The sequence below is a fragment of the Coregonus clupeaformis genome, chromosome 28 (assembly GCF_020615455.1).
Source record: "Coregonus clupeaformis isolate EN_2021a chromosome 28, ASM2061545v1, whole genome shotgun sequence".
Lineage (NCBI taxonomy): Eukaryota > Metazoa > Chordata > Actinopteri > Salmoniformes > Salmonidae > Coregonus > Coregonus clupeaformis.
The window spans coordinates 7,466,012-7,493,889 of NC_059219.1; the positions used below are offsets into that span (position 1 = coordinate 7,466,012).

Sequence of the window (27,878 nt, forward strand, 5' to 3'; positions counted from 1 at the left end):
GTAGGGGACTATGGTGTTGAATGCTGAGCTGCAGTCAATGAACAGCATTCTTACCTAGGTATTACTTTTGTCCAGGTGGGTGAGGGCATTGTGGAGTGCAATAGAGATTGCCTCATCTGTGGATCTGTTGGGGCGGTATGCAAATTGTAGTGGGTCTAGGGTGATCAGCCTTTCAAAGCATTTCATGGTTATAGATGTGAGTGCTGCGGGACGATAGTCATTTAGGCTGATTACCTTGGCGTTCTTTGGTACAGAGACTATGGTGGTCTGCTTGAAACAAGTTGGTACAGACCGGGTCGGGATAGGTTGAAAATGTAATTGAAAACACTTTCCAGCTCGTCAGTGCATGCTCTGAGTACGCATCCTGGTATTCCATCTGGCCTTCTTGTGAATGTTAACCTGTTTAAAGGTCTTACTCACCTCGGCTACGGAGAGCAAAATCACACAGTTGTCCGGAACAGCGAGCATTAAAGGCATTTAGCTCATCTGCTACGCTCCTAAGCGTCGGAGCCGGCGTAGCAGGATTCGATCTTAGTCCTGTATTGACGCTTTGCCTGTTTGATGGCTTGTTGGGGATCGTAGAGGGATTTCTCCTTGAAAGCGGCAGCTCTAGCCATTAGCTCAGTGCGGATGTTGCCTGTAAACCATGGCTTCTGGTTGGGGTACATACGATCACTGTGGGTTGACGTTGTCGATGCAATTATAATGAAGCTGGTGTAGCTCAGTTGGTAGAGCATGGCGCTTGCAACACCAGGGTTGTGGGTTCGATTCCCATGGGGGGCCAGTATGAAAAAAATAAAAAATAATATGCACTCACTAACTGTAAGTCGCTCTGGATAAGAGAGTCTGCTAAATGACTAAAATGTAAATGTAAAATGATGTGGTAAACTCCTCAATGTTATCGGTTGAATCCCAGAACATATTCTAGTCTGTGCTAGAGAAACAGTCCTGTAGCTTATTATCCGCTTCATCGGACCACTTCTGTATTGAGGGTGTCACTGGTACTTCCTGTTTGAGTTTTTGCTTGGAAGCAGGAGAATAGAGTTATGGTCTGATTTGCCAAAGGGAGGGGGGGGCTTGTAATGCGTTTTTGTGTGTGGAGTAAAAGTGATAGAGTTTTGTCGCCTCTAGTTGCAAAGGTGACACACTGTTAAAAGTTATGTTAAATGGATTTCAGTTTCCTGCATTAAAATCACCGGCCACGAGAAACGGCGCCTCTGGATGTGCATTTTCTTTTTTGCTTATGGCCCTATACAGCTCGTTGAGTGCGGTCTTAGTGCCAGCATCGGTTCGCGGTGGTAAATAGGCAGCAACATAAAATATAGATGAAAACTCTCTTGGTAAATAGTATGGGCTGCAGCTTATCATGAGATACTCTAATTAAGGCAAGCAAAAACTCGAGACTTCCTTAACATTACAGACCAGCTGTTGTTAACCAAGAGACACACTGCCACACCCTTCGTCTTACCCGAGTCTGCCGTCCGGTCTTGACGATGCATAGAAAAACGAGCAAGATGTATATTATCCATGTCCTCGTTCAGCCACGACTCTGAGAAACACTGAATATGACAGTTTTTCCAGGTCCCGTTGATAGGATAACCTTGAACGGAGCTCATGCAGTTGGTTTTCCAGTGACTGCAGGTTCGCCAATAGAACAGAGGCCGATGGCGGTCTATTTGGTATCCAACGTAGTCTCATCAGGATACCGCCTCGCCTGCCTCCCTTAGGGCCAGAGTAAGCAGAACGTCCAGAGCCGCCTACTCGTTGAAGTAGAAATGTTCATCCAAATCGAGGTTAATGATCGATGTTCTGATGTCCAGAAGCTGTTTTCGGTAACAGGAATGATGGCGGAGACATTATATACAAAAAAAGTTGAGATCAGTGTAAAAAAAACACACAAAATAGGTCAGGAGCCCGTAAGATGGTTACTAGAACAGTCCAATAACACCAGCATAAACATGTAACAACACAGCCCAATAACACCAGCATAAACATGTAACAACACAGCCCAATAACACCAGCATAAACATGTAACAACACAGCCCAATAACACCAGCATAAACATGTCACAACACAGTCCAATAACACCAGCATAAACATGTAACAACACAGTCCAATAACACCAGCATGAACATGTAACAACACAGTCCAATAACACCAGCATGAACATGTAACAACACAGTCCAATAACACCAGCATAAACATGTAACAGTTCAATAACACCAGCATAAACATGTAACAACACATTCCAATAACACCAGCATAAACACGTAACACAGTCCAATAAATCAAATCAAATTGTATTTGTCACATACACGTGTTTAGCAGATGTTGTAGCGGGTGTAGCGAAATGCTTGTGCTTCTAGCTCCGACAGTGCAGTAATATCTAACAAGTAATATCTAACAATTTCACAACATATACCTAATACACACAAAACTAGTAAGGAATGGAATTTAAGAATATATACATATATGGACAAGCAATGACAGAGCGGCATGGACTAAGATATAATAGAATATTATAGAATAGAATGCAGTATATACATATGAGATGAGTAGTGCAAGATATGTAAACATTCTTAAAGTGACTAGTGTTCCATTTCTTAAAGTGGCAAGTGATTTCAATAGGCAGCAGCAGCCTCTAATGTGCTAGTGATGGCTATTTAACAGTCTGATGGCCTTGAGATAGAAGCTGTTTTTCATTCTCTCGGCCTCAGCTTTGATGCACCTGTACTGACCTCACCTTCTGGATGATAGCGGGGTGAACAGGCAGTAGCTCGGGTGGTTGATGTCCTTGATGATATTTTTGGCCTTCCTGTGACATCGGGTGCTGTATGTGTCTTGGAGGGTGGGTAGTTTGCCCCCGATAATGCTTTCGGCCGACCACACCACCCTCTGGAGAGCCCTGCAGTTGGGGGCGGTGCAGTTGCCGTACCAGGTGGTGATACAGCCGACAGGATGCTCTCAATTGTGCATCTGACCATAACACCAGCATAAACATGTAACAACACAGTCCAATAACACCAGCATAAACAAAATAGCCCATAAAGTACCCTCCTTCAAACACAACCTTACTTGACTTCAGAAATACACTCATTATGCCAGTAAGACATGCTGAGAATGATAAAACACAATACCCACTGATTCTATCAAACACATGTATGCACACACACACACACACACACAAACTAAACACACACACATTCCCACTAACACAGGTCTATACACCCAAACACATGGATTAGTAACTAAGGACAGTAAAACCTAGAGAATAACAATCCTGCCTAGAGGTCACTGAGTCTCTCCTCTGCCTTACTGGAGAAATTAAGTAACGCCACAGTTTACCAGTCTCTCTCCCCCTCTCAGTGTGGGGGTGGAGTTTACTACAGGCCTCAGAGAGCATAAATCAAATAAATTAAACACAAATGCACACATACGGATGTCTCAGTCATATTTGTGTTAAAGGGATCTTACAATAAGGTTCTGTTCTCTGACTACTAGGGCCATCTAGTGGCTGACGATGGACATGTCTGAGTTACTGACTGACTAGACCACAGAATGGGTGCAGCGTACGCATGAACATAATATGAACCAGACTGGTTACATTACATGGACTCTAATATGAACCAGACTGGTTACATTACATGGACTCTAATATGAACCAGACTGGTTACATTACATGGACTCTAATATGAACCAGACTGGTTACATTACATGGACTCTCCTTGCTCTCTAAGTAACCAACACGGACCACTGATGTCTGATCCAACTACACAAACTAGAATATAAGTCAGTTTCAGGCAGACAGGGACACAGATTAAGCCTACTCCAGAGCTAAAAAGCAATAGGGGGTTGTTGTTGGGGAGTGTTCTCTGCAGAGTGCGTCGAGGGAGAGGGTGAGCTGTACTGTATATTGCCTTGGTCACTGTTGCCGCGTGTGACTAGGAGAATCTGTCAGAGAAATGACCATGACCTGAACACACACAAATACACACCAGTGTAACTTGAGACCTCGCTAGCTGACCTCTGGACTCTGGAATGGACTCAGTCTGCCTTGACCTTCTGAGAGCACCGCAGGCACACAGTCTGGTCTGACCACATTCCAGTGGTGTGGCAGGAGAGAGATAATGACAGAGGCACTGCAGAACAGCACAACCAGGCAGCAATACTTACAGAGAGGCTGAACAAAATCGAACATGTGTAGTAGCCATTGTGTGTAGTCAGTATTTTATTAAAACATTCCAAATACAAAAAGCTTTACACAGTCTCAAGCCCAAACAGTTAAAGATACTGTACATACATACAGTGAGGGAAGAAAGTATTTGATCCCCTGCTGATTTTGTACGTTTGCCCACTGACAAAGACATGATCAGTCTATAATTTTAATGGTAGGTTTATTTGAACAGTGAGAGACAGAATAACAACAACAAAATCCAGAAAAACGCATGTCAAAAATGTTATAAATTGATTTGCATTTTAATGAGGGAAATAAGTATTTGACCCCTCTGCAAAACATGACATAGTACTTGGTGGCAAAACCCTTGTTGGCAATCACAGAGGTCAGACGCTTCTTGTAGTTGGCCACCAGGTTTGCACACATCTCAGGAGGGATTTTGTCCCACTCCTCTTTGCAGATCTTCTCCAAGTCATTAAGGTTTCGAGGCTGACGTTTGGCAACTCAAACCTTCAGCTCCCTCCACAGATTTTCTATGGGATTAAGGTCTGGAGACTGGCTAGGCCACTCTAGGACCTTAATGTGCTTCTTCTTGAGCCACTCCTTTGTTGCCTTGGCCGTGTGTTTTGGGTCATTGTCATGCTGGAATACCCATCCACGACCCATTTTCAATGCCCTGGCTGAGGGAAGGAGGTTCTCACCCAAGATTTGAAAGTACATGGCCCCGTCCATCGTCCCTTTGATGCGGTGAAGTTGTCCTGTCCCCTTAGCAGAAAAACACCCCCAAAGCTTAATGTTTCCACCTCCATGTTTGACGGTGGGGATGGTGTTCTTTGGGTCATAGGCAGCATTCCTCCTCCTCCAAACACGGCAAGTTGAGTTGATGCCAAAGAGCTCCATTTTGGTCTCATCTGACCACAACACTTTCACCCAGTTCTCATCTGAATCATTCAGATGTTCATTGGCAAACTTCAGACGGGTCTGTATATGTGCTTTCTTGAGCAGGAGGACCTTGCGGGCGCTGCAGGATTTCAGTTCTTCACGGCGTAGTGTGTTACCTATTGTTTTCTTGGTGACTATGGTCCCAGCTGCCTTGAGATCATTGACAAGATCCTCCCGTGTAGTTATGGGCTGATTCCTCCCCGTTCTCATGATCATTGCAACTCCACGAGGTGAGATCTTGCATGGAGCCCCAGGCCGAGGGAGATTGACAGGTCTTTTGTGTTTCTTCCATTTGCGAATAATCGCACCAACTGTTGTCACCTTCTCACCAAGCTGCTTGGCGATGGTCTTGTAGCCCATTCCAGCCTTGTGTAGGTCTACAATCTTGTCCCTGACATCCTTGGAGAGCTCTTTGGTCTTGGCCATGGTGGAGAGTTTGGAATCTGATTGATTGATTGCTTCTGTGGACAGGTGTCTTTTATACAGGTAACAAACGGAGATTAGGAGCACTCCCTTTAAGAGTGTGCTCCTAATCTCAGCTCGTTACCCGTATAAAAGACACCTGGGAGCCAGAAATCTTTCTGATTGAGAGGGGGTCAAATACCATTTTATTATTTAATATTATTTCCCTCATTAAAATGCAAATCAATTTATAACATTTTTGACATGCGTTTCTCTGGATTTTTTTGTTGTTATTCTGTCTCTCACTGTTCAAATAAACCTACCATTAAAATTATAGACTGATCATTTCTTTGTCAGTGGGCAAACGTACAAAATCAGCAGGGGATCAAATACTTTTTTCCCTCACTGTATTCAGTCACATCTCATATAATTGTGGATAAATACCTGTGACATATTAAAAGCTGCATAAATAACCTTCAAGTATTCAGCCAGCATCCAGACAGACAGAGCCACCTTCAGCTTTACATTCTCTCCTCTCCTAAATATACGCCACCAGAAGATATACAACCTCATATTATACACAACCTTCATTTGGCCTATAAAAGCCTACAGTCACATCACCATGGTTAGTGTCCTACCAACAATGACTAAGCCAGTCTGTTTTAGTCACTCCTGGAGGTTTGGCATGAACATGACAGAGGAGCTGGTTACAGTTCTAATTCCTAATAATATGGTTACAGCAGACAGAGATCTGGCACCCCCAGGCTAGCAATGATTCAGTTAAACAAAAAAACGTCTTTTTTTTTCTTTGCTTCAATACACCCCATGGGGCGGCAGGTAGCTTAGTGGTTAAGAGCGTTGTGCCAGTAACCGAAAGGTCGCTGGTTCTAATCCCCGAGCCGACAAGGTGAAAAATCTGTCAATGTGCCCTTGAGCAAGGCACTTAACCCTAATTGCTCCTGTAAGTCGCTCTGGATAAGAGCGTCTGCTAAATTACTAAAATGTAAATGTATACACCAAACCATGATCACATTAGTATACCATATCCCCTGTATGAGCGTATAACAGTCAAAAAACACAAAAGAGAGCGAGAAAGAGTGGTTTAACCACTATATTCCTTTGAAACATGTATACCTCGCAACCCTAAAATAAACATCTGAACACACACCCCTCTCTCCTCTCTACAGAATACCACCCCTCCCTCAGTCTGCTGTAGAATCTCTCAGACACACTCAGCGCATAACACACCTGATTCCTTTGGATGAGTAGTTGTGATAGATGTGTTAGTGTTGGAACTAAAGCCTGCACACTACATAGCTGTCCAGGACCTGGGTTGGTGACTGTTCTAGGAAAATGGTTCCTATCTTAGTGACGCCGTCTGTCTCCTTCTCAATAAAGCAGAGCAATAAAATCTGCTAAAATCTGCTTTATATAGACACAGGCAGCTATTCCTCTCGAAGGTTGACAAAACAGTCAATGTTTGAAATCATTATTCAAAATATAAGATAACAAGAAGTGTGCCTGGGAGCTCTTGGCTGTCCGTCTGTAACAAGTATAAAAGGACACTGATCCATCCAATGACAGAACACAGACAGACAGAGAGCCCTACTATGTAACAGCAGAGCCATGTGGTAGAGCCAGGATGGAGGCCAGTTGCAGCTCTAGAGCAGGACAGATGCTGCAACTGCACAGCACAGAATCTGTGATATGGGAGAGGGAGGGATGTTTGTAGAGGAGTAGACAGGCCAGATTGAACAAACAAAGGCTGCCACTGCATCATTAGCGCAATGCTCAGACAACATAGTTATAACGCAGCAAACTCTTTTGGCACGAATTAAAGTTTCCTATGGGCAGAGACTGTGACATTTTCAGTGCAGAGAAGCAGAATGCTGCAGAGAGGTTGATCAAATATCCTTTAAAGGCTTCATACACACACACACGGCCACAAAACTCAGAAAAGAGCCAACTTGTGATCAGTTTCAGCAAGCATTTCAACAATCCACATGACCAGGACTGTGTGCTCACATGTGCACATACACACACTTCCTCTTCAATAACAATCCTAAAATAAGGAGTCCACAGGTAGGCAGTCCTCCCTCTGCAGGGTTAGTCCATCAACAGTATGTTTTGTGTGCGTTTGGTAAAATAAAGATTAGGTCTTAACCGTGTATCTGTAGCAAGACCCAGTCCTCACATCAGTGTTTTTCCTCCTAAAAAGTAAACTTCCTGTTCATGTCCGCATTCCCTTCTGATAGGCTGAGCTGGCTCAGGACTCCCCCCCTTGGCGCTGGTGTCCAACCACGTGGGGGTTGAACTGTGTGATGATGATGGTGATGTCGTCGCGGTACATGCGGGCCAGTTCCTCAGGCAGAGACAGCATCTTGGACAGCGTCTCATGGTCCACTGCTCCAAACTCATTGTTGCCCACCGCGTGGCGAATCAGGTGGGTGGCAGCATTCTGGTCCTGGAATGCCAAGGAGGCGCGGGCCTTCCTCTCAGCCAGCAGCCCCTGCATCTGTCCCAGGGTGACATGGTAGCCGCCCACGGTGAGGGGCTGACGCTGGTGCACCCCCGTTAGATACTCCCCTACGATCCGGACCACCTCCTGTCGGTGGAGCGTCTCCCACAGCCCGTCTGTACCCAGCACCTGCGGGAGGAGAGACACAGATCTCTAGTTAATAAAAGGAAACTTCTATATAACTATATAACTTCAGATATAGGTACAGTGCCTTGCAAAAGTATTCATCCCCCTTGGCGTTTTTCCTATTTTGTAGCATTACAACCTGTAATTTAAATTGATTTTTATTGGGATTTCATGTAATGGACATACAAATGACTAAATACACAAAATAGTGAAATGAAAAAAATTACTTGTTTCAAAAAATGCTAAAAAATAAATAACGGAAAAGTGGTGCGTGCATATGTATTCACCCCCTTTGCTATGAAGCCCCTAAATAAGATCTGGTGCAACCAATCACCTTCAGAAGTCACATAATTAGTTAAATAAAGTCCCCCTGTGTGCAACCTAAGTGTCACATGATCTGTCACATGATCTCAGTATATAGACACCTGTTCTGAAAGGCCCCAGAGTCTGCAACACCACTAAGCAAGGGGCACCACTAAGCAAGGGGCACCACCAAGCAAGCGGCACCATGAAGACCAAGGAGCTCCTCAAATAGGTCTGGGACAAAGTTGTGGAGAAGTACAGATCAGGGTTGGGTTATAAAATAATATCAGAAACTTTGAACATCCCACGGAGCACCATTAAATCCATTATTTAAAAAAATGGAAAGAATATGGTACCACAGCAAACCTGCCAAGAGAGCGCTGCCCACAGAGCTGGGCTTTACAGAAGAGTGGCCAGAAAAAAGCCATTGCTTAAAGAAGAAAATAAGCAAACACGTTTGGTGTTCGCCAAAAGCCATGTGGGAGACTCCCCAAACATATGGAAGAAGGTACTCTGGTCAGATGAGACTAAAATTGAGCTTTTTGGCCATCAAGGAAAACGCTATGTCTGGCGCAAACCCAACACCTCTCATCACCCCAAGAACACCATCCCCACAGTGAAGCATGGTGGTGGCAGCATCATGCTGTGGGGATGTTTTTCCATCGGCAGAGACTGGGAAACTGGTCAGAATTGAAGGAACGATGGATGGCGCTAAATACAGGGAAATTCTTGAGGGAAACCTGTTTCAATCTTCCAGAGATTTGAGACTGGGATGGAGGTTCACCTTCCAGCAGGACAATGACCCTAAGCATTATGCTAAAGCAACACCGAGTGGTTTAAGGGGAAACGTTTAAATGTCTTGGAATGGCCTAGTCAAAGCCCAGACCTCAATCCAACTGAGAATCTGTGGTATGACTTAAAGATTGCTGTACACCAGCAGAACCCATCCAACTTGAAGGAGCTGGAGCAGTTTTGCCTTGAAGAATGGACAAAAATCCCAGTGGCTAGATGTGCCAAGCTTATAGAGACATACCCCAAGAGACTTGCAGCTGTAATTGCTGCAAATGGTGGCTCTACAAAGTATTGACTAGTGAATAGTTATGCACGCTCAAGTTCAGTTTTTTGTCTTATTTCTTCTTGGTTTCACCCAAAAAAATATTTTGCATCTTCAAAGTGGTAGGCATGTTGTGTAAATCAAATGATACAAACCCCCAAAAAATCAATTTTAATTCCAGGTTGTAAGGCAACAAAATAGGAAAAATGCCAAGGGGGGTGAATACTTTCGCAAGCCACTGTACGTTTTAAATGGAACACAATGCAAGTTTCTGTTAAAGAAAAGACAACAAAGCCTTATCAACCAATGAATTAATGAAATCATGAATTGGTCAATCAATCAATTGACCAATGCTTTGTCTCTCACCAGGAAGCGGTCCTGAGGTCGGAGGCGGTGGTGTGTGATCTCAGGCTCGGCCGTGAGGTAGGGAGGGGTGTGGTAGTTGGGGGGGATGAACTTGGTGTGTTCATTGTCATGGAGCTGGTCTGGTCCTGACTCCAACACACCTCGCTGCAAGTCAATGCTCCACTTGAACTTCACATCTCCAAACGCACGGAACGGCATCAGCAGGCCTAACAACCGGTCCTGACAGAGGGAGAGAAAGAGATAGGGGATATATGTTTTTTTTTAAACGTTATGTTTAATTGACCTGCTGTGCCACCGTTCTCTCTGGATGTGCAACGGTACTGACCTGTCGTATGACAGTCTTCTTCTCAGCGGGGGGGTGCTCCCCCTGGATGCGGGCCACCTCATTCTCATTCTGGGCGTTGTGGTCGTTGGAGAGCGTGTGAGCGCTGAACGAGCCATCCTTCTCCTGGACCCCTAGCACCGCCCGGCCGTCGCCCGTGTTCGCTACATACCTACACAGCCACATTCAGACAGTCAGAGCTAGATGGAGCAGACAGATCGAGATCAGGTAGTTCATATGAGAGCCAACAGAGAGAGATCCATGGGTGTGGACTAGAGTACGTACAGGTCGGATCCATCAATGTGAGCTACACAGGCAGTCGCTCCAGAGAAGGCCACTCTCAGAACCCAGTAGTGGAGGAAGGAATTGGCGTCTCCCACCTGGACAACACAAAACAGGGATCAGCACTACACATTTATACCCAGGGCTGGATCCTATGGTAACACAGAGACATCGATGGATGGAGGATAGAAGTCAAGGGGATAGAACAGGGTCTCCCACCTGAGCCTCCAGAGACAGGTCACTGTCCAGTCTCTTAAAGGCACTCAGCAATGCCTCTCTGGGCCCTAGGCTCTCCCCTGGACTGGGAACACAATCACATACAATCAACTCCAACACTGAATAATGACCCATGTTTAATAACATTACTGATGCATCCTCATTACCCCATGCCTGTTGAGGTCTATGACTTGCTGCGAGTGTGTGTGTGTGTGTACCTGCTGAGGTCTATGAGTTCCTGCCAGTAGGTTCTGAGGCTGTTGAAGTACATAGTCTGTGCCTCCCTGGTGAAGTAGTCGTTGGGATGTTTGTGCCACTGCAGGATGGGGCTCAGGGGTCTGCCTGCCTCTACTGCCGACTCCAGCTCACACAGGGTCTCATGGGGCATCAACGACATGGCTATGTAGTAGAACAACCTCTCACTCAACGCCTGAGAAAAAGAGAGAGGTAGATGTTTTAACTGCACATTAAAACTAGCTTGGTGATTATACACAATGACAGCAGAAACTCTACCTGTGCACAGGCGCAGCCTGCATGGCCGTCGAACACTCCCAGCAGCATCCCCCGCGTCTGCAGACAGGTGGCAGCGCTGCGCCGGTCCTCGATGGGTGCGTTGGCGGGCAGCTGGTTACTGTCGAACCCCATTACCGACGACACGTTCTTACCATCAAACTCTGGAACCTAGAACCAAAGCACACACTCATATTCTTATGGTCTCAGCGTAATCGTGAAGCTGTACTCGTGTGTATCGTCCGCCCCTACCTTGAAGCTGTACTCGTTGGCCTTGAGGATTGAGTTGACCTGTGGGGGGGTGAGATTGTAGCTGTGGAGGTCAGGGGTCCTCCTATAGCCACGCATGGTTGACGGCCATGTGGGGTTAGGCTGCGACGAGGGGGGGCGGTGGGAGGAGGGGCAGCAGGGGGGCTGGCGTTGGCATGGGAACAGGGAGGAACCCCAGAGCCTCGCTCGAGGGAAGCCTCGGAAAAGCTGTGATGTCACAGGCATGGTGGCGCGCTCTGGGCGCACACACTCTCAGAGTTCCACCAACACACACACACCTACGGGAGACACCAGGAACTGTGAGCTACGGGCAAAAATGCAGCCTGTATTGTCTGTATCATTCAGTCAACACAGCCACGGCTGATTATGTCATTTTGATTGTGTACACTCCTCTAATTCATTCACTGTACATAAATTACTGCCTCGTAGTATTAGAGCTCTCGACAAAGGTACCATTACAGATGGATACAAACAAAAGTGACATGCATATAATATAACGGATCAAGTCAAGCACTTTTATCTTTCAACCCAATTTTGATTGTGTGGTGAATAAGGGAGCTGGAACCAGTGACTTTGCTACAAGGCAACCTCCTGTGCCATAGAGGTCTGAGCCTCTTGGCAGAGGCTTTAGTATGCTTTGAGGGAGGTTGCACTGGAACAATGGAACACTGCATTCCACTACTGTAGCTGACTTGTGTGACAGACTGGCACTAGGTTGCCAGGCTGTGTTGCTCCATAAAAGAGCCTTGCACCTCTACAGCAGTGGTTCTCAAACTTCACTCCAAACATTTCACAATTTAGTTGTAGCTCTAAACTAGCTGACCTGATTCACCTATACAAGGGCTTGATGATTAGTTGACAAGTTAAATCAGGCGTGCTAGCTCTGGAATATAACAAATACATGGAATGGCTGAAGGTCCCGAGGAGAGGTTTGAGAACCAGTGCTCTACAGGGGTCAGCCACAGCTAGTTGCCTGCCAGGCTTTGTTGCTCCATAAAAGAGCCTTGCACACCTACAGGGGTCAGCAATTTGCCTGACAGACTATATATAGTCCTGTCAAGCCGGTCTGACATTTGCTCACTACTGAAAACCCTATCTTGTCCTACTGAACTAGATTCTCGGCTATCCCTCTCTCTGACCTTTCCGCCTCCTAGATTAGGTCCCCTATTGTAACAGCTAATGGGGATCCTAATAAAATACAAAAAAATACAAAAATTACACAACAATTAAAGGGGCAATCAGAAGTTGCTAAATTCATGATAAGTACCAATTGATTCTTGAAGAATATAACTTATAAATGCCTCAAGCTTAGTTCAACTGTCATACCCCATCAAAACCCAAAATATAAGCTTGTTTTACTCCAATGTTTGTAAACAAAGTAAATGTAAACAAACACTATATAGCCTCAAAACATGGTTAAAAATATTATTATGGTTAGTCCTTGCATCCATAGCTCTGTCTATGAATTTGAGAGTGGTTACATTTCTCCAGCCCTATCCCTCAGATTTTTACCGAAACAGGGGCCGGGAATTTGCGTTCTTATTGTTTCTACTGCTGATTGACGTTTTAACCTAGCTATTTGTAGCGATGGGGCAATGCGTGACACTGCTTTGGCCGGTCGAAAGAGACCCAGCACGGCTGAACTGCAGATAACCACCCGGTACTAGTTGAAATACCACTCAGACCTCCAGTCTATGACCAGTGACCACGGCCTATCCCTGGCTAGGCCTGACTCCTACACAGTTGCCATATTGTTTACAGTACAGTTCAGAGTCAGCCTTCTTGTACTTAGATTAAATCGACATCAATCTCTACATAGTTCCCGATAGCGAATAATCCCAAATGCAAGCCTAATTGAAGCCAGCACATTGTGTTATGCCTTAATTTGATGGGCCGACAAAGTCTACTCTACTGCTGGGAAGTAACGTTCTGGCTAGCACGATCTAGCTATGCGTCACCGCAAACCAGCCAAAAATACCACTCCTCCTTCAGTTCTTGTACATTACTGTCACGGTAACAAAGCTTACGACACAAGAGGTCAGTTATCAATGCAGAGAACACATGCTGTACAAAAGTAACATGCAAAACTGATCAAGTCAAACACATTTATCTAGCCACCGACCTTATTCTCTGTTTACTATTTTGTTTTCGTACGCTACCGACCCTCCTGCATCTCTCTCGAGCTCAGGACACACTGAACGTTGATTGGCTCACCTCTCTGACAGAGGAGCGTTGACTGGCTTCTTAACCCTTTGCACGCTGGTGGGGGTTGGTGACATTGACTTTCATGCATCAAAATGAGTTAATTAACTATTCATCATTACCTATGATTAACTATTTGCAAAAGAACACCCAGTGTAGTAAAGGAACAGGTGAACGGATCCTGCTGGCTGCAGCTCCTACAGGCCCTGGAGCAGAGCTGAGCTGGGGCTACTCTTATCTAGTTTTATAGCCCATTATAAGGTCATCACACTTCTGCAGAAGTGCTGTTTCCTGGCACATGTTAAGTTAGTAATTGATGATCCCAGTACAGCAGCCAATAGTTAATGTGTGGATGCACATAATCCTTCTCTCATCTTCACCTCGCTCCATCCCTCAAGCCTCTCTCAATCCTCTCTCTCTATATACAGGACCAATAACAGATGAAGCTAATGAGACAATATAATCAGACACATTGTTTTAATTTGTACAAAAAAATCACATAGAAAAACTGAATTACAACATTTACATCATCAACCCAGTAAAGAAGATGTACAAAATACTGGAAAAATACTGTGTAAACAAGTAGAAAAGCATCTGAAAAAATAAATAAAAATACACATTAGAGGCTGCCGAAGCTGTAAACAAAACAATTTAACCGCGCTAGTCACACAGATACCAAGGCTGTTACATACTAACAAGGCATGGCATACTATCATCATTCTGACAGCAGGAACTATATAAGGAATCTCTGGTCCACCAATGTTTTGTTGGCCAGGTTTCTCCGCCCAATACCGTTACGGATTAATCGAAAGATCTAGAACAGAAAATAAATTGAATGTTATTTTTTACTGTTGTACAACTAACTCAGACAAGTACACACACAAACAATACTGACCATTTGCTGTGCGTATGTGAGTACGGCTGCCAGTATGAAGCTCTGTGCGCCCAGGTCAACCACACAGAAGAAGAGCGTGTCAAAGATCAACAGAGTGGCTTCGTTCCCATAGAACAGCACGTCACTGAACGAATGGGACTCATCTGTCAGAGATGAATAAATACATATTTCAGAGGTCATACAGGTGCAGAGGCTTGTCCATACAGACCATACCGCTGTATGAAACACTACTTTGGTAGGCCAGTTATCTGCAGCCCACACAGTGTGTGTACAAAATGCTTTGTGTCATGTGATATAGAGAGAGTATTACTGGTGTATCTGTCAAGTAGTGATATAGAGAGAGTATTACTGTTGTATCTGTCATGTAGTAATATACAGTATTACTGTTGTATCTACAGCGACGGGTGAGGTTGTGTCTCTCTCTGGTGGGAGGTAAGCTTGGCTCATATGGTGTCGAGTAAAGATTAAACCATGTATTTAGATTGTAGGTAGGTAGGTATTGTAGTTAGTTTATCTAGGTAGTTATTGTTGGTAATTATTGTAGGTAAGTATTGTATTCGGCAGAGCCCGGTGAAGCACGAGGCTAGCTAACTCACTACCTGGACCAATAAAGCTAGCTAGCTAGCGGGTAGCTACTGGTAGCTATTAGCAACTGTGGATAGTTGTTTCCAATGTTATTCCACGCTTAAGAGTACCTGTAATTATGCCAGCTAGCTACCTACCATTCAGCTGTTTTTCTAACCTCATTATCTGAAGCGTTAACGTTAGGTAGTTAGTAGCTACTGTACTCGAAATGTAGCTACCTGGATAGCTAACTAAACAATAGCTGGAACGACCTAGCGTTAATATTTGGAGACGCTTTCTCTCCGTTGGGACAGACGCGAACTGGCTGAATCGATTCAGTGGCTAGCTTTGCACTTAACTGGCTAACACTAGCTACTAAGGGTAAGCTATAACCGACATTTATTTTTGTTTTGTTTTTACATACTGGTAACCAGAGTCGTTCAAGGGAATTTGGGACATGGGTGACTAGCTAACATTAGCTTGGCTCTCTGTGTGTTCGTGCCGTGGGAGGAGGGGTTAGTTCGTTGGCAGAGAGCAATGGCTAGCTAGTATGCTAACTATTCTAGCTAACTAACTGGCTGAATAAGTTGATGACGTACTCACTCAAACTGTCAAAACTACCCCAAAACGTTAGACACGGACACAAATGATCTGCTTGGCGTGTTAACACACTGGTGGTTTGTTGTAACCGAGTAGTGGTGCTAAACCGTGTTATTGGAGGCTGGCATGCTAGTTGGCTTTGGCGTCATATGATTCGGTGTACCAAGTTAGCTAGCTGAATAAGCTAAGTTAGAGTCTATTCCTAGAAGCATTGAACCGCTGTAGTTTACAACAATTATAATTTCTAAAGTGGAAGTTGGGAGAGTTATATTTCAGTGTTTCAGTGAAACGTAAGTGAGGGAGGCCCCGCTCTCTCGCTTTCCCAGATGTTTAGTTCATTTCATTCCGATCTCCTTTGCATTATTGTAGCCTTTCTCTGTAGCCTGTCAACTATGTGTCTGTCTATCCCTGTTCTCTCCTCTCTGCACAGGCCATACAAACGCTTCACACCACGTGGCTGTTGCCACTCTAATCTGGTGGTCCCTGCGCGCACAACCCACGTGGAGTTCCAGGTCTCTGGCAGCCTCTGGAACTGCCGTTCTGCGGCCAACAAGGCAGAGTTAATCTCAGCCTATGCTACCCTCCAGTCCCTCGACTTCTTGGCGCTGACGGAAACATGGATTACCACAGAAAACACTACTACTCCTACTGCTCTTTCCTCGTCTAACCATGTGTTCTCGCAAACCCCGAGAGCATCTGGTCAGCGCGGCGGTGGCACAGGAATCCTCATCTCTCCAAAGTGGACATTCTCTCTTTTTCCCCTGACCCATCTGTCTATCTCCTCATTTGAATTCCATGCTGTCACAGTCACTAGCCCATTCAAGCTTAACATCCTTGTCATTTATCGCCCTCCAGGTTCCCTTGGAGAGTTCATCAATGAGCTTGATGCCTTGATAAGTTCCTTTCCTGAGGATGGCTCACCCCTCACAGTTCTGGGTGACTTTAACCTCCCTACGTCTACCTTTGATTCATTTCTCTCTGCCTCCTTCTTTCCACTCCTCTCCTCTGTTGACCTCACCCTCTCACCGCCCCCCCCTACTCACAAGGCAGGCAATACGCTTGACCTCATCTTTACTAGATGCTGTTCTTCTACTAATCTCACTGCAACTCCCCTCCAAGTCTCCGACCACTACTTTGTATCCTTTTCTCTCCCGCTCTCCTCCAACACTACTCACTATGCCCCTACTCAGATGGTAATGTGCCGTCGCAACCTTCGCTCTCCCGCTACTCTATCCTCTTCCATCCTATCATCTCTTCTCTCTGCTAAATCCTTCTCCCTTCGATCTCCTGATTCTGCCCCCTCAACCCTCGGCTCGGTCCTCCCCTCCTGCTCCGTGGCTTGACGACTCATTGCGAGCTCACAGAAGAGGGCTCCGGGCAGCTGAGCGGAAATGGAGGAAAACTAGACTCCCTGCGGACCTGTCATCTTTTCACTCCCTCCTCTCTACATTCTCTTCCTCCTTTTCCTCTGCTAATGCCACTTTCTACCACTCTATATTTCAAGCCTCTGCCTCTAACCCTAGGAAGCTCTTTGCCACCTTCTCCTCCCTGCTGAATCCTCCTCCCCCTCCCTCCTCCCTCTCTGTGGATGACTTCGTCAACCATTTTGAAAAGAAGGTTGACGACATCCGATCCTCATTTATTAAGTCAAATGACACCGCTGGTCCTGCTCACACTGCCCTACCCTATGCTTTGACTTCTTTCTCCCCTCTCTCTCCAGATTAAATCTTGCGACTTGTGACGGCCGGCCGCCCAACAACCTGCCCGCTTGACCCTATTCCCTCCTCTCTTCTCTAGACCATTTCCAGAGACCTTCTCCCTTACCTCACCTCGCTCATCAACTCATCCTTGACCGCTGGCCATGTCCCTTCCGTCTTCAAGAGAGCGAGAGTTGCACCCCTCCTCAAAAAACCTACACTCGATCCCTCCGATGTCAACAACTGCAGACCAGTATCCCTTCTTTCTTTTCTCTCCAAAACTCTTGAGCGTGCCGTCTCTAGCCAACTCTCCTGCTATCTCTCCCAGAATTACCTTCTTGATCCAAACCAGTCAGGTTTCAAGACTGGTCATTCAACTGAGACTGCTCTTCTCTGTGTAACGGAGGCTCTCCGCACTGCTAAAGCTAACTCTCTCTCCTCTGCTCTTATTCTTCTAGACCTATCCGCTGCCTTTGATACTGTGAACCATCAGATCCTCCTCTCCACCCTCTCTGAGTTGGGCATCTCCGGCGCTGCTCACTCTTGGATTGCGTCCTACCGGACAGGTCGCTCTTACCAGGTGGCGTGGCGAGAATCTGTCTCCGCACTACGTGCTCTCACCACTGGTGTCCCCCAGGGCTCAGTTCTAGGCCCTCTCCTATTCTCTCTATACACCAAGTCACTTGGCTCTGTCATATCCTCACATGGTCTCTCCTATCATTGCTACGCAGACGACACACAATTAATTTTCTCCTTTCCCCCTTCTGATAACCAGGTGGCGAATCGCATCTCTGCATGTCTGGCAGACATATAAGTGTGGATGTCGGATCACCACCTCAAGCTGAACCTCGGCAAGACGGAGCTGCTCTTCGTCCCGGGGAAGGACTGCCCGCTCCATGATCTCGCTATCACGGTTGACAACTCCATTGTGTCCTCCTCCCAGAGTGCAAAGAGCCTTGGCGTGACCCTGGACAACACCCTGTCGTTCTCTGCTTACATCAAAGCGGTGACCCGATCCTGCAGGTTCATGCTCTACAACATTCGCAGAGTACGACCCTACCTTACACAGAAAGCGGCACAGGTCCTAATCCAGGCACTTGTCATCTCCCGTCTGGATTACTGCAACTCGCTGTTGGCTGGGCTCCCTGCCTGTGCCATTAAACCCCTACAACTTATCCAGAACGCCGCAGCCCGTCTGGTGTTCGACCTTCCTAAGTTCTCTCATGTCACCCCGCTCCTCCGTACACTCCACTGGCTTCCAGTTGAAGCTCGCATCTGCTACAAGACCATGGTGCTTGCCTACGGAGCTGTGAGGGGAACGGCACCTCCTTACCTTCAGGCTCTGATCAGACCCTACACCCAAACGAGGGCACTACGTTCATCCACCTCTGGCCTGCTAGCTCCCCTACCTCTACAGAAGCACAGTTCCCGCTCAGCCCAGTCAAAGCTATTTGCTGCTCTGGCACCCCAATGGTGGAACAAGCTCCCCCACGACGCCAGGACAGCGGAGTCACTGACCACCTTCCGGAGACACTTGAAACCCTACCTCTTTAAGGAATACCTGGAATAGTATAAAGCAATCCTTCTACCCCCCCCCTCCCCCACCTCCCCATAAAAAAAAGAAGTAAGTCGCTCTGGATAAGAGCGTCTGCTAAATGATGTAAATGTGATATAGAGAGTATTACCATTGTAGAAGATGCTCTTGTCCATGGGCTCCATGAACTCCATCCCTATGACGCTCTCAAAAAACAGTTTGTCTCTCACAACGTATTCCATGTCCCGATGGGCCTACAGGGAACACAACAAAACATCAGGTAAGGGTGTGTGTGTGTGTGTGCTAAAGTGATTATAACAGATCCCAAGAAGTGGGTCATGGTGTGTGTTTGTTCTGGTGTGTTTATATCTGACATGGTCTATGACAGATCCTAGGAAACGGTTCATGGTGTGGTAGGCTTTGGTGCTCTGGTCAAAGGGGTGTCCTGAGGCTGCGTCCACCAACCGCGATGGCCCAGTTCTCTGTTAGAGACAGACCGATGCAGAGGCACGTTCAAGGCGATAAAACACAAGATAATATTCAGATAAACACATTGTATAGAACGGACAAAAAATATCTGTCATGTTGATTATAATGATATTAAACAACACACACACACACACACACACACACACACACACACACACACACACACAGAGCCCCACCCTGCTGAGAGGCTCCAGGATGCGGTCGTACTGCTGGCGTAGTCGGCTGGTGATGGAGATCTGGAAGGTCTGAGTGTCTGTGTTGGGAAGGAGACCTCTCTGACCACACAGAGACTCCTACAGGGAGCGAGAGGGAGAAAGGGTTGAATAGCCTTTTATATCATAACAAAATACACACATCCCAATCTCATACCCACTCGCTCGCTCTGTCTGTCTCTCTGTGTGTACGCACGGCCTCTCTCTTGAGGTTGATGTTCATCTCCTCCATGTTGGTGTCAGCGTGGCTGTGGACGGAGCGCCCGTGGATGTAGTAACCAAAACACCTGTGGGACAGCAGCAACACCGAGATCTAAGACAGAAGAAAAACTTTATTTAAACGACTGACAGCATTACAACAGCAGCAGGAGCAGTTCATCATCAGCCCATTTCACTTTTACAAAATGTCCACGGCAGTTGAGACACACACAAAATGTACATGCTGCTGAGAGTGATACTCACGTTGCTGATGGAGCAAAGGTCCACAAACTGGCGGATCTTATCCTCCACAAAACGCTCATGGAACGCAGCGAAGAAAATTATCTGCAGAGAGAACGTGAAACACACACAGAGTGAGAAAGCCTGTCCAGAGACACACTGGTGACAGGTCCGACGTCTGCAGTTCATAGGGGTGTACCTACCTGCAGCAGTCCCATGCAGAGCCAGAGTGTGGCAGCCAGGCCGTAGCGCAGCGTCAGGCTGTAGGGAGGGAAGTAGGACTGAGGGGGGCGCTGGAGATCTGACCATGGGTCCCTCAGGGCCAGACTGGAGAAGCCAACCACCTAGATACACAGGGAGAGAGAAAGAGAGCGCGAGAGAGTCACAGAGAGAGAGTGTTAAGAAAGTGATTTGAAATATAACAGGAGTGAGTGCTGCCATTTCTCTGAAGGGAAAGAACCAAAGAGAGAGGGAAGGAGGGTGTGTACCTCTAGTAGGAAGAGCACAGCCATGATCTGGAAGGTGGGGCTGATCTTGCGTATGGTCTGAATCTCATTCCACTCATTGGCCACAAAGTAGGTCCTCCAGATGCTGACAGGAGATGGGTCGCGCTTCGCCTCACCGTTGCCATCGCCTGACAACAACCCACATTTCTGCTCACTTCCATTTCAGAGAGACAGAGGGCTAAAACAACTTTCAGAGAAAAGGGGAAAAGGCGTTTCTTGACTACGTACCCTGGATGGTCTTGTTGGCTTTGCCGCGCGGTCTCTCCCAGTCTATGAAGAAGATATCCACTGACAACTGCTGGATTAGCTTATGGAGAAACTGCACAGTCTGGAGGAGAGGAAGACATTTTAGACCAGTGGTAATCAAACTTTTTCAGCAGGGACCCCTTTTCTTTCGGCAGGATTTCTTGTGACTCACAAATCTATTGACCGATATTAACAAACGATATTGTGTGTGGGTTTGGGTGTGTGCATGTGGTGTTCAATCATGTGGTGTTCCTAGGTGTGGATTGATGAGGCCTTCAGATCTTCTCTTATGCCATTGGCACCTATGCCACCGCCTTGGGAAAAAATGTCATAAGCTTTGTTTCATGAAATTGTGAAATAATATATTATTAGGATTCTTGGCATCATAACGACGATAATGAGAGGAGTTGGACTGCAAGTTTCAACAGATTCACCTATATTAACAACAGCCCTATTTTCCTGACAGTTTTCCCATAGGTGTGCCACAAAGCGCAGCTCGGTATCCTTAGTGTTGGCACACAAAACAGAAAAGTCTTTGAATTTTGGAACTAGATGTTCATACACTTGTTTGAGGACGTTGCAGCATGTCATCCCACCCACTAGGGGGGGACAGCCTGCTTGAGCTCTTATTACCATCATCTATGCCTAAATTGGCTTTACGTGGTTTGAATAACCAATTGATATATTTACACAACCTTAAAATCTGTAAATGGCCATTTTTACACCAACAAATAACATTCAATTTATTTTGATCTCTTATTAAAAGTAAGAGAACCAATAAACACATTTACTAAATAACATTACATTTTTCAAATAATCTGTACTGTAATATCCCCCCCAAAAAATGTATATCATAATTTCCCCATTTTCTTTTAAAATATATATCTATTTTTTTACGTGGTGACCCCACTGCAATTCCCCCGTGCCCACACTAGGGGTCACAGCCCCGACTTTGAATACCACTGTTTTAGACAAATAGAAACATACACATACAGGCCTATTATACACATAACTCAACCTGTCAACAGGGTGGGAAGGCCTCACCTTGAGAGCGAAGGCACAGCCCACATACGCCATAAACCTCTCCTCCTGCGGACCTGGCAACGGTAGCAGCACTGACACAAAATGCTGGGCCTAGACAGACACACACACACACAGCATAAAACACTGCAGAGAGGGAAGGAAGGGATGGGGAGAGGAAAAGAGGAGGGGAGGAGAAGAGAAAGACTTGCCTCCACCGTCTGAGTGTGCAGCCCAGGTGAAGAGAGGAGAGAAAAACTTGAATAAAATCATAATCCGTATAAATAGGAGTAAAGACTAGAGACAGGTCAGAGGTAAAGCTGTACAAGAGGGTGAAAGGTCTGCGGGGTCTCCGTCTACCTTATAGAAGATGAGCCAGTACAGGCCTGTTCCCACGGTGATGATGAAGAAGACATTAGCCAGATCACCAGCATAAAACAACAGGAACTTCAATACAGTCTGAGAGCAAGAAAAACAGAGGGGTGGGAGATGGAGTAAAATAGAGAGGGAGAGGTGGAGAGAGAGAGAGAGGCAAAGAGAGAGATAGGCAGAGAGAGAGGGAGAGAGGCGGAGAGAGAGGGGTGGAGAGAGAGAAGCAGAGAGAGGCAGAGAGAGAGAGCGAGGCGGAGAGAGAGAGAGAGAGAGGGGGAGGCAGAGAGAGAGGCAGAGATAGAGAGAGAGGCAGAGATAGAGAGAGAGAGGCAGAGAGAGAGGCAGAGATAGAGAGAGAGAGGCAGAGAGAGAGAGAGAGGCAGAGAGAGGCAGAGAGAGAGCAGAGAGAGAGAGAGGCAGAGAGAGAGAGGCAGAGAGGGAGAGGCAGAGAGGGGGAGAGGCAGAGAGAGAGAGAGGCAGAGATAGAGAGGCGAGAGAGAGAGGCAGAGAGGCGGAGAGAGAGAGGCAGAGAGGGAGAGGCAGAGAGGGAGAGGCAGAGAGAGAGAGGCAGAGAGGCAGAGAGAGAGAGAGGCAGAGAGAGAGAGGCAGAGAGGGAGAGGCAGAGAGAGAGGCAGAGAGAGAGAGAGAGAGGCAGAGAGAGAGGCGGAGAGAGAGAGGCAGAGAGAGAGAGGCGGAGAGAGAGAGAGAGAGAGAGAGGCGGAGAGAGAGAGAGAGAGGTGGAGAGAGAGAGAGAGAGGCAGAGAGGCGGAGAGAGAGAGGCGGAGAGAGAGAGAGAGGTCAGGGAAAATATATGACAAACATGCAATTGAATTCTACAACTAAATAAATGCATTTGGGGGTTTAAGGGTTAAAAGTCAATGGTTACAGGTCAAAGGTCAGGTACCTCCATGTCAATGAGAGGAGATCCAATCCTCCTCTTCCAGCTGGCTGTCTTCACCAGGGAATACAGAACAGAAACGCCACCCAACACACCTAGGGCGATCTACACACACACACACACTAATCATTATGGTCTTCACTATGTGCCTCCTGTAGCTCAGTTGGTAGAGCATGGCGCTTGCAACGCCAGGGTTGTGTGTTCGATTCCCACGGGGGGGCCAGTATGAAAAAATTTATGCACTCACTAACTGTAAGTCGCTCTGGATAAGAGCGTCTGCTAAATGACTAAAATGTAAATGTAATACATGCAAATCACAACAGCATTACCCTTCTGGTTCTCTGCCCCCTGGTTACCATGGTTACTCACATCAGTCTTCATGTGAGCCTCAGTCTGGTCCATCTCATACTCCACAGCAAACGACACCTAGAACACACAGCAGTTACAGTGGGATCAGGGATGTGTGTGTGTGATGTGATAGGTGTGTGTGGTGTGTGTGATGTGTTTGTGTGTGTGTGTTACTCACAGAGACAGTCTGTGTGTTTGGGTCAGTGATGAGGACATCTGAGTAGGTCACAGAGAGGAGAGGAGGGAACACCTGCCCCTTCTGAGTCCCTGGCACCAGCTGGAACCTATGTCACAAACACATCATGTTTTCACACCCTGCTAACATCGATGAAGGCATGTAGTCCCACATGGATGTGTGTTTGTGCGTGCAACTCACCCAATCCTGATGCTGCTTGCGATGCGTATGACTTTTGGCAGAGAGCTGAGGCTCTTCTCTCTCCCACTCAGAGTGTCCACCAGTAACACACGCCTCGATAGGTACCAGTCGTTCAAGTTACCTACACACACACACATCAGTTATTCAAGATACTTGTTGAGGGAGAAAGGGTTTAAAACAAATGTACCCCCCCCACTCACCCCGGTTGATGAACTTCCTGTTGTATTCTTGGTTGAGGTTGCGTGTGGGGAGGGGGAGCAGTCTCCTGTCCTCTCCTCGGCTCAGATCCACAAACACATCATAGAATAAAGGCTCAGCATACACACTCAACAGGTCTGCTATGGAGAGAACACACTACACACACACACACACACACACGTAACAGAATAGGCGCTGAGTGAGAATGCGAAACAACTCTGTCACCATGAGAGAACACTACAACATGTGTTAAAGAGATCGAGACAGGGCTTGACTTGGACAGGAGCTCACTGGAGCCGAGTACCGGCACCTCACATGTTCTACTACTTGAGCTCCTGTTCCTCGTATAGAATATTAACTCAAAAGTATTGTGGAGCTCCTGCACCTAAATATAAACAGTACCGGCACCCAAAATGAGTCCCGAAACCTATTTCAGTCCAAGTCAAGCACTGGATAGAACTAGACATAGCCACTCACAGTCTCCTGGTAGGCAGTGCCAAAGGTGTAAGCTGCCTCCTGTCTCCTGGCAGTGTCTGGACAGAGCTGGAAGAGGAGACATTTGTCACTTTCCTCATGTCAAAACTAATAATGATAATGACTGATCTATGACTGAGCTGTATCATGAAACACTGGCGTCTCAACACTGGAACCAACAGTGTGATGGAAAGACGACCACCTTTAGGTTAGACTCACTCAGGGCTCTGCCCCCACCCTCCGGTCGTTACAAATATTACTACAGTAGACAGCTCAGCTTGAAGGTCAATATGAATGTGTGTGATTATGAGACTGCAAAGTGTGGCAATGCAAGACTAGCCTTCACTAGGCAGACTCATGATGAACTTCCTGTTTTACCTGCAGGTTGTTTCCTCCCACTTTCTCCCATTGGAGGAAGTCTCCTCTGGCGTTGTAGACAGCAGCCACTAGGTTGATGTCTGTATTCTGAGAAAGAGTGACAACACACGTAGAATCGGAGTAATCATCATAGGTGTTGTGGTAATAGTGTTGGGTCAATGTGTGTGTGTGTTACTGACCCTGTTGCGTCCCTTGAAGCTGAATCCAGTGGGAAGTGGCTCTGTCTGCAGCACGCGGTTGGCTAGACCCGGCTGGTCCCCGTAGTAAAGCCATGGGAGATTGGCTCTCCTAAAGTCACAGGGGCAGGAATGGACAGTTCCATTGACTGATCTACTCCAGCTTTTACATCATTGGTTCAAAACAGGGGTTAGAGACTCCAGAGCAAGAGTAGATCTTTGGAAGGTGTTTTAGGGGTTATAGGTTAGGGGTCAGAAAAGGGGTTAGAGATGACCAGTAGGATATGTCCTGTGTAGACCCCAGGGAAGCGGTAGCTCTGAAGATGGTGTTGTAGAGACCACAGGCATCATTGGCCACGCTGCCGAAGGAGTGCATGTTCATCACACACATGTTCCCCAGTGCCTGGCATGCTGTCAGGTTAGTATACACCTGTACAATGCACACATACCAACACGGTCAGGTTAGAGAACACACACCACACACTGACAAGTGCACGTAGATCGTAAAGGGACAGAAAGGTGAACAGGTATTTGAGAGGTTTTATAATTTACCAAGCAGGCAGCTGCTGAAGAGTAGAGGTTCGTGGAGAACCATGCCGACTGCACAGGAATGGACTACAGGGGGAACATACCACAGAGAGTATTACTATACCTCCACAGTAACATAATTACAGCAGACTCACTGATGCTCTGACCCCAGTTTTTCAAAAGTTACAGTATCTATCTGGATTTTGCCTATCGGATAGGATTAAAGCATAGAAATAGAATGAATACAATGGAAGTCCCCATTCAAGTCAATGATTCATCTGTTCTATTCATTATATTTCTATGCATTTAATCCTATCCGATAGGCAAAATCCAGATAGATAACCTTTGCAAAACTGGGCCCTGTTGTGCTGACTTACCAGCTCAGCATAGTTGACGTTTGGGTTCACGGCTGTTTGGAGGTTGTTGGGAAGGAAACACAAACCTCCAGCCTGTAAAGAAACACGACATATGATTCACGGATGCTCTAGACTTGTGTTTCATTTTAAACCCATACATGACACACACGCGTAGTATAGAGGGTGGGCTCACCAGGATGTTGGAGCCACACATACAGGACTGAGAGGTGTTGATGAAGGAAGCCTGGCATCTCTGACACCTGACAGAGACAAGAGAGCAGAGTCAGACATAGACAGACAGACGGGCATTAAACAGTTCAAGCAGCAGAATCTGAATAAGTCATGCCATCAGAGTTTAGAGCAGAAACATCAGTTGTTCTGCAGGAAGACTTGGCTGTGTCTGGTACCTGTCTCCGTAGCTATCGGGGGCTGAGAGGGCAGGTTCAGCTCCATTACACACCTCACACCTGGCCTCTTCCAGAGGGTTCCCCTTGACATCCCGCTCCACTACAGCACAACAAAACAGCATTAGTATCACACAGCACCGCACCAGAAACACCATCACATCCCCTGTAGACGTGGCTCCTCTAGCTGCTGTCTCACCCAGTATACTCCCAGCTTTACTCACCCAGTATACTCCCAGCTTTACTCACCCAGTATACTCCCAGACGGGCACTGACAGGTTCCCTGCTCAGTCAGACTGCCCGGACAGAGGATACACCCATAGCCATCCTCTGTTACTGCCTACAGGAGACGGGCAGAACAACACATGCAGTTCAGCACCAGTGGAGGCTGCTGAGGGGATAACGGCTCATAATAATGGCTGGAACGTAGCAAATGGAATGGCATCAAACACATAGAAACCATGTGTTTGATGTATTTGATACCATTCCCCTTATTCCGCTCCACCCATTACCATGAGCCCGTCCTCCCCAATTAAGGTGCCACCAACCTCATGTGTTCAGCACACTTCCCAGGACAATCTGTATTGACTGAGACCTTTAAAACTGGTCGGTGAACGATAAGTACATTGAAATAGCTGATATTGTAATGTATTATATGGTGTGATGTATTGTCTAGAAGTACGGAATCAGAACATACCCGTTTTTCTAGTGGACACTGCTGACAGGTGATGGAAGCTCCGTTGGTGGCAAGAACTCTGAACCCAGTCACACATTCACAAGACAGACCTGATGAAGGAGGAAAGGGTAATTGGTTAACACAAGAGATTATAACAGTGGACACAGCTGTAGGTTACGTTGTAAACCATCAGCGCCATTTCTCTCAGCAAACAAGATCTGCAGTAATCTTATTGACTGATGAACTAACTAACATAGTCTAAATGTAGGACAATGCAACATATGCCAGGGCAAAATTGTCAGCTTTAGCTAGCAGGCCAGTTTACACTATATTAGCATGCTAACTAGCTAGCTAGCCAGGTGGTTTACTGCAATACATTCCTCCCGTATGATTCGCTGCTGCTGTATTTAAGTACTATTTAGCAAAGATGGTTTAGCCTGTTCTATTATTACACGTAACGTTTTAAACAATACGGTTGAATCTACAACAAACCCGGACTGGAGTAGATTGGCGTACTGCTAAAAAGCTAGCCAGTTACTGACAGTAACCAACAACAACACCACCAGTGATAAACGCACCCGTTGCACTCGTCCTCTGGTTCGGTCCGCATTTCACACAGGACAGACTGGAGATGTCATAGAACTGTTCCACGCCGCAGTCTGCAGGACGCTGAAACGAAATCGTAAATTGCTGGGAGTGAAGTAGGTTTGATTTTATTGTTAGAAATAGTGCCAATCTGCAGATGTACACAAGTAGCGTCCCCGTCGCCATGGTAGATAAACTGACTTCCTGTTATTTTACCCACA

General features: G+C 46.5%; 2 protein-coding genes across 6 annotated transcripts; both read right to left on the bottom strand.

Moving 5' to 3' along the window:
- Nucleotides 1-6,457: 6,457 nt before the first annotated feature.
- On the bottom strand, nt 6,458-13,708 carry LOC121542658 (pyruvate dehydrogenase [acetyl-transferring]-phosphatase 1, mitochondrial). The gene is made up of 9 exons (XM_041852134.2): nt 13,608-13,708; nt 11,468-11,763; nt 11,219-11,386; nt 10,924-11,135; nt 10,709-10,790; nt 10,493-10,587; nt 10,211-10,379; nt 9,886-10,104; nt 6,458-8,165 (listed from the first exon to the last, which is right to left on the bottom strand). Exons 2-9 carry the CDS (start codon nt 11,708-11,710, stop codon nt 7,785-7,787), a joined length of 1,569 nt encoding a protein of 522 aa, XP_041708068.1. The 5' UTR covers nt 11,711-11,763; nt 13,608-13,708; the 3' UTR covers nt 6,458-7,784.
- A 442-nt stretch (nt 13,709-14,150) lies between these two features.
- On the bottom strand, nt 14,151-27,856 carry LOC121542330 (meckelin-like). Of its 5 annotated transcripts, none has more exons than XM_045208371.1 (29): nt 27,651-27,856; nt 27,094-27,182; nt 26,646-26,736; nt 26,400-26,499; nt 26,186-26,252; nt 26,014-26,085; nt 25,661-25,723; nt 25,384-25,538; nt 25,112-25,220; nt 24,933-25,019; nt 24,558-24,623; nt 24,083-24,236; nt 23,883-24,003; nt 23,685-23,790; nt 23,528-23,584; nt 23,165-23,263; nt 22,249-22,347; nt 22,101-22,109; nt 21,913-22,002; nt 20,851-20,950; nt 20,605-20,750; nt 20,320-20,460; nt 20,141-20,221; nt 19,875-19,991; nt 19,643-19,759; nt 19,352-19,459; nt 19,129-19,231; nt 14,583-14,725; nt 14,151-14,501 (listed from the first exon to the last, which is right to left on the bottom strand). In XM_045208371.1, exons 1-29 carry the CDS (start codon nt 27,841-27,843, stop codon nt 14,421-14,423), a joined length of 2,964 nt encoding a protein of 987 aa, XP_045064306.1. In that variant the 5' UTR covers nt 27,844-27,856; the 3' UTR covers nt 14,151-14,420. The 5 variants fall into 5 exon arrangements, with proteins under 5 accessions (XP_045064306.1, XP_045064304.1, XP_045064307.1 ...); XM_045208369.1 differs by having other exon boundaries at nt 19,836-19,991; XM_045208372.1 differs by lacking the exon at nt 22,101-22,109.
- Nucleotides 27,857-27,878: the final 22 nt, after the last annotated feature.

Coding starts and splice junctions, on each gene's coding strand:
- LOC121542658 (XM_041852134.2), bottom strand. CDS start 11,710: ATGCCTGTGACATCACAGCTTTTCCGAGGCTTCCCTCGAGCGAGGCTC. Junction 10,588..10,708: donor ACCTGTCTCTGGAGGCTCAG/GTGGGAGACCCT, acceptor TGTGTTGTCCAG/GTGGGAGACGCCAATTCCTT. Junction 10,380..10,492: donor CACATTGATGGATCCGACCT/GTACGTACTCTA, acceptor GTGGCTGTGTAG/GTATGTAGCGAACACGGGCG.
- LOC121542330 (XM_045208369.1), bottom strand. CDS start 27,843: ATGGCGACGGGGACGCTACTTGTGTACATCTGCAGATTGGCACTATTT. Junction 22,348..23,164: donor CTCCTCTCATTGACATGGAG/GTACCTGACCTT, acceptor TCTTGCTCTCAG/ACTGTATTGAAGTTCCTGTT. Junction 20,951..21,912: donor GCTGTGCCTTCGCTCTCAAG/GTGAGGCCTTCC, acceptor CCTCTCCTCCAG/ACTGTGCAGTTTCTCCATAA.